A 9029-nucleotide genomic window follows, 5' to 3' on the forward strand; every position below is an offset into this window, starting at 1 on the left:
ATCCCATACCAGCTTTTCCATTATTTCTTAACTTTGTCAATTCTTTTATAAAAAAAAAAGTTCCTTTTATTTTTTAATACTCTACATTTAACACAGGAATTGACAAAACTTTTCTAGGATTTCTCTGGTTGTTAATATACTTAATAACCTCTTTTTTGTGATCCATAGCCCTGCCAAACATGGAGTTTTCCCTGGCGTCTTAACATCCCTTATCAATTTTCATAACTTCCGATTTCTATTCTTGGCTATTTTCCCTTTTTTCTCTTTGTTACATATTGCTTCCCCCTCCCTTCAACTGCTGCCTTCACTTTGCCACTGAACTGGGTTTTTACCCAAGTTGTTCACTTTGTTGACGGTGGAATCATGATTTTTCTGCTATCTAATAAACTGTTATAAAAAATTACCAATTTTCATTCATATTTTTCTGTCTAACTTTTTCCTCCCAATCAGTTGTGCTGATAATTTTCCTCAGCTTTGGGGAATGAGTCCTCTTGGAGCACTAAGTATCTATCAAGAATACTGGTTGGGAACTGTCCATTTGAATGTAAATCAGTTTCATTTTTATTTTCCTCTCCTATATCATCTGCTCCCTTCTTTATCTCTTGTTCAAACTTATTAAAGAGTCCCAGACTTTTCTATCTGTCTCCATATGGCAGCCTGCCGCATTCTCAAAACCTATCTTGAAAACTCCCTTTATATATGTTATATCCTTAATAAAGACTGGTTGACCAAAAGTGAACACATATCACGAACATGTTATTCTCCATCCCCTATCTTAGGGATCTGAACATTGCTTTTGTTTTGTCCATTACTGCAAATGAGCAGGTGTTTCTCTTGATCTGCTATCAATGGCTCCCAGGTCTTTTCCCTGAGGTATGTTCTAGTTGGGAGTTTTCTCCCAGCATATGTCTTGTCAAAAGTTTGTTTTTTTCCATTCTCAGATTTCGAGCAACTGGATGAATCAAGAACACCCTACAATATGGACTCCCTATCCTGGCTCACATTGTATTAAGGAACAATGATGGATAACCAGTATCCACCCTGCTGTTTCCTGCCGTTGCCTCTTAAGGTTCCTCCACCACAAAGTGTAGGAATTATTGGTGCAGGGAGCACCACAAAATAAGGAATTAGATTTAGTAGGGTCGTTGTTCATAGTTATTGTCTCTGAATAATGAAAATGTCATTTTTCAGTGTGCGAAGAGTGATCGATCTGCTTCTACCATGAGAACAGCCTCCATTAGTGAATGTACTGTCTCATATTAACGTTCTCTCTCCATTCAGGCATTTCAACTGTGACCATCACCTGAGACCCTGGAAACACACAGAAAATCAGGGGAACATACGGTACACGCAGGAGACACCCTTATGCCTCAGTGTAGGACACCTTCTCCACTACACCATGTCAGATTACAACACAACTGACTTCACCAATCCCTCCACCTTCATCCTACTTGGCATTCCTGGCCTGGAGGCAGCACATATCTGGATCTCCATCCCCTTCTGTGCTATGTACACCATAGCCTTGTTGGGGAACTTCACTATCCTGTTCATCGTGAACAGGGAGCCGAGCCTCCACGAGCCCATGTTCTATTTCCTCTGCATGCTGGCCGTCACTGACCTGGTTATGTCCACATCCACTGTACCCAAAATGCTGAGCATCTTCTGGTTCAATTCCAGAGAGATCAGTTTCAGTGCCTGCCTCACCCAGATGTATTTTTTTCACTCCTTCATAGCGATGGAGTCTGGAATCCTCGTGGCCATGGCTTTCGATCGTTACATGGCCATCTGCAATCCTCTGAGATATTCCACGACCTTGAAAAACTCTGTTGTGGCCAAGATAGGCCTGGCCGTGGTGCTGCGAAATTGCATATTCACATTACCCTATCCCTTCCTGGCGAGGCGGTGGCCATATTGCAAAACCAACATCATCCCCCACTCCTATTGTGGGCATATAGCTGTTGTGAACCTGGCCTGTGCTGACATCAGCATCAGTAGTTACTATGGCCTGTTTGATCTTTTCTCTGTGACTGGAATGGATGTGTTTTTCATCGCCGTGTCCTATACTCTGATCCTCCGGGCCATCTTCCGCCTCCCCACAAAGGATGCCCGGCTCAAAACTTTTGGGACCTGCATCTCTCATCTTTGTGCCATCTCAGCTTTGTACGTCCCAGATTTCAGCACCTCTCTCACATACCGGTTTGGCCACAATGTGCCACTGCACTTCCTCGTTCTCTTTGACAGTTTGTACCTGGTGGTGCCCCCCGTACTACACCCCATCATTTACGGGGTGAGGACCAAACAGATCCGGGACAGGCTGCTCCAGCTCTTTACTCATAAAAAGACCTAAATGTTTTCTCCTTGTGCTCTGGCTCTCAGATTGAGCTCTGTGCAGAGCTGGCTGGTCCATGGTGCTGGGGCCTCTTCCCTGAATCACTTACTGGACAGACAGAGAGACATTAAACCCTTCCCTGTCCTTACTGGGCTGTGTCAATGCGATGAACTGGGGAATCAGTCTGTGTACACTACACTGGGTTGTGACCTTTCTAATTGCTTGTAGCTGGATCCCTGAAATTACAATCTTGCCCCATCTCTTCTGTCAACCCTCGACCCTGCTGTGTGTCTTCTCCCCATGCCCTGCCCCTGTCACTTGCTCCTGTCTTCCCCTCCCCTTGTCAGCTGCAACCCAGTCATCTCTAAAACCAATATATGCTCACATTTTGTGCCAATTCACTTAAGGGGCATTGGTTTGTGTTAACATTTTAATGTTTATTCTTACTTCATTCTTACTAACGCTGTGGAGAGAGAGACCCCGTCAGGACTCCTGGGACCTGTCTCAGCTCTGGGAGGGGAGTGGGGTATAGTGTGTTACAGCAGGAGGCAGATACATCTGGGGTCTAAATAAGCAGATCAGAATGACCATACTGGGTAAAACCAATGGTCCATGTAGCCCAGTAGCCTGTCTTCTGACAGTGCCCCGTGCTAAGTGCTTCAGAGGGGATGAACAGAACATGGCAATCCTCATCAGATTCATGTGGATCAGCTCAGCAGAAGGGAGCAGAAGGCCCGAGCCTTGGCTGCCTCAGCTTCAGCTGGCAGGAGTTCAAGCCTCCAACCCCAGTACAAGCTGCCGGGGGAGGGTAAGTGCCCAAGCTGCCCCGGCTGGACCTGCAGAAGAAGCCGTCAGCTCAGGCTCCCTGTGACATAACCACAGCCACAGAGCAGAGGCAGGAGCTGCGGTGGGAGCAGAGGAGATGGGGAGAGAAGCCCAGAGGAATGAAAACCCCCAACCTGGATTGAGCCACTGAAGGAGAAAGCCCAGAGCTTGGTGCCTGGTTCTGTGGCAGGAGTTGCAGGGGGTGGCGAGGGGAAGGAACAGAAGATTTGAGCTCAGCTCCTGGGCAGGGGCGGCTCCAGTCACCAGTGCAGCAAGCGCGTGCCTGGGGCGGCAAGCCGTGGGGCGCGGCCTGTCGGGCGCTGAGAGGGCATGTCTGCAGGAGGGGTCCACCAGTCCTGCGGCTTCGGCGGGAATTCGGCGGCGGGTCCGACAAATGATCTGCAGAAACGCCGCCGAATCCGCGTAACCTCCTGACTGCCGTGCTTGGGGCAGAAAAAAACATAGAGCCGCCCCGGACAATTGAGCATGTACAAGCCTCATTTCTGTGCTGCTGCTAAAGGTGGGTCTGATCTCCCCACCAAGAGCGGCCATGCAGAGGAAGGACAACTCCCGTCACTCCCCACAACCAACAGAATAGCAGCTAGGCACCTAAGGCTCCCAGCAGCACTGGAGATCAGATTTCCTGGGGGACAGCTGATTTCATGTCATAACTATAAAGGGAAGGGTAACAGCTGTCCTGTGTACAGTACTATAAAATCCCTCCTGGCCAGAGACTCCAAAATCCTTTTCCCTGTAAAGGGTTAAGAAGCTCAGGTAACCTGGCTGGCATCTGACCAAAGGACCAATAAGGGGACAAGATACTTTCAAATCTTGGGGGGGAGGAGGAAGCTTTTGTTTGTGCTCTTTGTTTGGGAAGTTGTTCGCTCTGGGGACTGAGAGGGACCAGACATCAATCCAGGTTCTCCAAATCTTTCTGAACAAGTCTCTCATATTTCAAACTTGTAAGTAAACAGCCAGGCAAGGCATGTTAGTTTATCTTTGTTTTCTCAACTTGTAAATGTACCTTTTACTAGAGTGTTTATCTCTGTTTGCTGTACTTTGAACCTAAGGCTAGAGGGGGGTCCTCTGAGCTCTTTAAGTTTGATTACCCTGTAAAGTTATTTTCCATCCTGATTTTACAGAGAGGATTTTTACCTTTTTCTTTAATTAAAAGCCTTCTTTTTAAGAATCTGATTGATTTTTCCTTGTTTTTAGATCCAAGGGGGTTGGATCTTAATCCACCAGGGAATTGGTGAAGGTCTCTCAAGGCTACCCAGGGAAGGGAATTAGCTTTGGGATGGTGGCAGCGGACTAGATTTAAGCTGGTACTTAAGCTTAGAAGTTTTCATGCAGGCCCCCACATTTGTACCCTAAAGTTCAAAGTGGGGAAGCAGCCTTGACAGTCCATGACACTTTTTTCTTGGCCATGAGATTGGTAGGGCCCTACGCATTTCTGTCCCCTCCATCTTCCGTACTACTGCCACCCTTGCGGTTGTCTCATTTTCCCTGTGCTTGGACAAACCTCAGGGCGTGTTTTTTTGTCTACCTTCACTGACCCTTTAGGGGCTGCTCTCGTCTCTCCACCTTCTTTTCCCTTTCTAGAGATAGAGACAGGTTGCGTGGTGTGACCGGGAGAGTCGCTGCACTGGTGGTCTTCTCCTTGTTTGCCTATCTCCGTGGGTCACAGGGGTCGTAACAGGGACCCAGCCAGAGGATCGTTATAGGTCCACGACCCCGTCCCCCACTGTGCTGCGGGATGAGCATCACCATTTTTTGATGGACACCTGTGTTTTCAAGTGCAAGTGAAGTTCCCTCTCCCGCGTTGGGGAGACTTCCATATCGTCCTGTGGGCCACTAGGGCTGTTTTTCATTCAAGTTCTGTCGGAAGGGTCCATGTCTTGCACACAAACAGAAAAATGGAGATGACCAGTGCATGCAGCTGTTTCAATTTGGACTCCAGGGAGATGTTCTTGTTCCTCCAAATTGGCTTTAGCTTTGCCACTGCTGCTTTTGTTTGTGCAGTTCTTGCCAGAATTTCTGCCTTTAATCATTCATCAGTGATGATTGCTCCCAAACACTTGAACTGTTTCACTGTCTCCAGCTCTTGTCCACTGATAGTGATATATGAGCTGATCCTGTCACGTTTGTTTGTCATCAGCTTGGTTTTCTCTGCACTGATTCCGTGCCATATTTTGCAGAGGTTTCACCCAATCATTTCACAAGGTTGGCAAGTTCATCTTTGCTACTGTTGGAATGGTGCCAATTTGGTGTGGCTATACTGGATGAATGATGGGAGTATAACCTGCCATGACTTAAACATGGCTGGATGGCTGCAGACTATCCTGGGAGCAGGTCCCCTTTAAGCAGAAGTGAATCTGATGAAGAACTAGCAAAACCTGCATGTCCGATCAATATTGAACCTACTGTCGGTAAATATGGGTGCATGCAAAAGTAAATATCACATGTATAAAGTTCCGGCATGGAGCACAGACTAACTAGTTATAATGACCTTGCAGCAGAATGTCACGTGGAGAGCCAGAGTGAATAATTGATGAGTGAGTAAATGTGGTGTGATCTTGACATGGTCCCACACCATCTTGCCACTTCTAAAATACTCATTAGGAAAAAATTAGTAACCACATGGCCACTGGGTATGCTTTTAAGACATGTGACTCATTTGAGGGAAACGAATATAAGAATTAAGCAAATTACATTACTGGTTGGTTGGGATTCCTGAATTTTGACATTTGAAGAAGTTTGCAATGCTGCTAAACATGACTCCATGGGCTTGAGTAGGACTGTGAACCAAAGGAGTCTCAGCAGAGCCAAGGTCTTGCCATAAGGGAATCCAAGAGAGACCAGAGGGCTGAGAAGAACAGATGACGAGAAAATAAGCCACATATAAAATTGGTAACCACCTTCTCTGTTTGCCAAGCAGCACTGCGTGGGGCCAGCACAGGAACTACTTGTGAATCTCTGTGAAAAAGAGGATCATTTAGAGAAATGTATAGCTCTTAATGCATAGCTTTGTCTAACTTAGGAGTTATGTGCTTGATATAACCCATTACCAGTTGCATAATTCCTTCTCAGTAAAATGCTGTCTATTGCAGATAATTCTTGGGGACTTTTTGACTGGTAGGACAGTAATCCTCTCCACTGGGAGCCATTAAAGATCCATTTCAGGGGCAGTAGCGCCCCCTAGAGTTAATATTTCACAGCAGAGGATGGTTTACTGACATGTCTACGTGAATAGGTCTTTAAACTGAATCAGTACTGTTTCTGGAAAAAGCAACAAAGAGTCTTGTGGCACCTTATAGACTAACAGACGTATTGGAGCATAAGCTTTCATGGGTGAATACTCACTTTGTCAGATGCAGCAGACTAACACAGCTACCCCTCGGATACTGTTTCTGGACTGGTTGCCCAGTAAGAGCTTGGTATCCTGGATCACTGGTGCTGACCAACTAATTTAAATATTGTTCTGAATCAGTTCTGACATATTATTTATAGCTTGGGTTTTGCAAATGCAGACAGTGAGGGGTCACCATAGCAGGGCTGAAGGGGATGCCCCAAACCCCTGCTAATGGTTGAGGGGTGTTTACTTAGACAGTCATGTGACGATCTTGGCTCTGATCCCTGCCTGCCAAACACTGTACCTGTCCTCTTCAGGGAAGGGTGTTGAATGCAATGTTATTAAAATAATAGACGTGTGACACTCTGTAGAGGTCTGGACTCACCCCTGCAGCGCCTCCTGCTGGTCATCTAGGGAATTAGCTTACCAGCCTCTGGATCACCCTCTGCAGGCCAGTGATCTGCCTTTCCCTCTGCACTGGCCCCCGTGTACCTCCCCTTGCTCTGGGTGCTGCCCCCTGGCAATACCCTACAGATCTGGATCTCCCCTCCCTGGGGAACCCCCACCCACTATCCCCACCTTGCCTCAGCACTAGGCCACTGCTAGTCACCAACTAGCTCCCGCTCCCTGGGGCAGATTGCAGTATCGGCCACTCATCACTGGCAAGGGGGGTTTGGACTTGCTGCCTTGGCCTAGCCCTGGGCTGCCCTCTGCAACCCCCAGTACCCCTTAGCCTTCTCCTAGCCCACAGCCTGGGGCTTTCCAGGCTAGAGCTCCCCCAGCCTTTCCCCAGCCCTGCTCCACCCAGGTACTCTGTGTCTAGCTTCCTGCAACCAGGCTCTTCTCTCTCTGAAGGCAGAGAGAAACTGCTGAGCTCCTGGCTCCCAGCCTTCTTATACAGGCCAGCTGGGGCCTGATTAGGGCATGGCCCAGCTGTGGCTACTTCCCCAATCAGCCCAGTAGCTTTTCCCTTTGCCCCAGCCCTCTGCCAGGGCTGTTTTAAACCCCTCTGCAGGAGCGGGGTAACCACCCTGTTACACACTCCCACTCTTAAAAAGGAATAAATGACAAATGCTGCTGTTTGGATTATGTATCAGGCTGTGAATACATTTGCAGAGGAGTATGAGATCTGGAAACATGAGAAGGAAATTTTGCAACAGGAGCTGGAGAAAATGAGATTGAAAAATGAGGGGAGGGGAAGAGAAGAGAAGACATTAAGGAGGGTGGGATAGCTCAGTGGTTTGAGCATTGGCTTGCTAAACCCAGGCTTGGGAGTTCAATCCTTGAGGGGCCCACTTAGGGATCTAGGGCAAAATTGGTACTTGGTCCTGCTAGTGAAGGCAGGGGGCTGGACTCGATGACCTTTCAAGGTCCCTTCCAGTTCTAGGAAATAGGATATCTCCATTAATTAAAAAAAAAAATTGCAAACTGCTCTGATGCAAAATATAACTGATGCCAAGCATGTGGTTGCTTTAACTCAAAGTTGTCAGGAATTGGAACGTGATATGAATGCACAAATGTAGGAAAAAACAAAAGTATAAATTGAAGGCAAAACAATATAAAGGGGCTGTGTCAGTTTTAACCGAACAGACTACAGTCACCTGTAATAGAAAATCATAAGAAATGCTGTGAAAATGATTAATAAACTGTTCTCAAGTTGGGATAAAAGGACTTCCCCCTCCCAACTCCCCAGGAGCTAGGGGAGAGAGAGGTTTGTCCTCCATGTCACTAGACAGTCTCGGATCCTCCCCCATCAGTCCCACACTAATATCCATTCCCAGACAGGTCCCACCCCCCATCACATACATGCTAAGATCTATTCCCCAATCTCCCGCCCCCATCAGACCCACGCTAATGTAACCCTTCTGCCCATCTAAGTTGGCAGCAACAAGGGCCGGGTTCTGTATCTAGGGGTTCCGTTTCAATAACACAATGCAAAACCGGCTCGAGCCCCCACCCAGTGACCTGGGACAATTACATACCACCCCCTGGGTGCCTCTAAGAGGCAATACTTCCCCTCTCGCAAGCACGGAGTCTGAGTGTAGCAGAAAATGTTTAATAACATGAGGTAAACGACATCAGCATTAAATTGTAAAAACACCACAAACAGGATTCATAACACAAACCATGAGCAAAAACCCACCCCAGCAAATTGGGCTGTGTCCTTTCCCTTTGGTTCTTGAATCCAGGAACCCAAATATCACCCAGAGTCCCCAAAGTCCAACACCCCCAAAGTCTCTTGGGTCCAGCAACCACCCAAAGTCCCAAAAGTCCAACAGACCCCAAAGTCTCTGTCTCTGGTCAGTGCAGCCTCAGAGTAAAAGGGGGGGGCACACACAGGGTGTTAAGGGGCACCTTACATAATCCCAGGCCAGCTGGCTATCTCTCCATGGGGTTCTGCCACAGCCTTCACCACGAGCCAGTCCACTTCCTGCCATCCCACAAACTGCTTGCTCCACTCCCTGACCTGTGAGTCACTCCAGCCATCCCCGCAAACAGTGCTAGTGCACCATTGGCCCAAAG

General features: G+C 47.6%; 1 protein-coding gene across 1 annotated transcript; it reads left to right on the forward strand.

Annotated features, from left to right (window-relative positions):
- Positions 1-1399: 1399 nt before the first annotated feature.
- LOC128833621 (olfactory receptor 52E4-like) lies at positions 1400-2347 on the forward strand. Its single transcript, XM_054021607.1, has one exon. The coding sequence runs from the start codon at positions 1400-1402 to the stop codon at positions 2345-2347; it is 948 nt and encodes a 315-aa protein (XP_053877582.1).
- Positions 2348-9029: the final 6682 nt, after the last annotated feature.

Source organism: Malaclemys terrapin, chromosome 1, assembly GCF_027887155.1.
Source record: "Malaclemys terrapin pileata isolate rMalTer1 chromosome 1, rMalTer1.hap1, whole genome shotgun sequence".
Taxonomy (NCBI): Eukaryota; Metazoa; Chordata; order Testudines; family Emydidae; genus Malaclemys; species Malaclemys terrapin.

Excerpts from the sequence above, each read along its gene's own strand:
- LOC128833621 (XM_054021607.1), top strand. The coding sequence starts at position 1,400 with ATGTCAGATTACAACACAACTGACTTCACCAATCCCTCCACCTTCATC.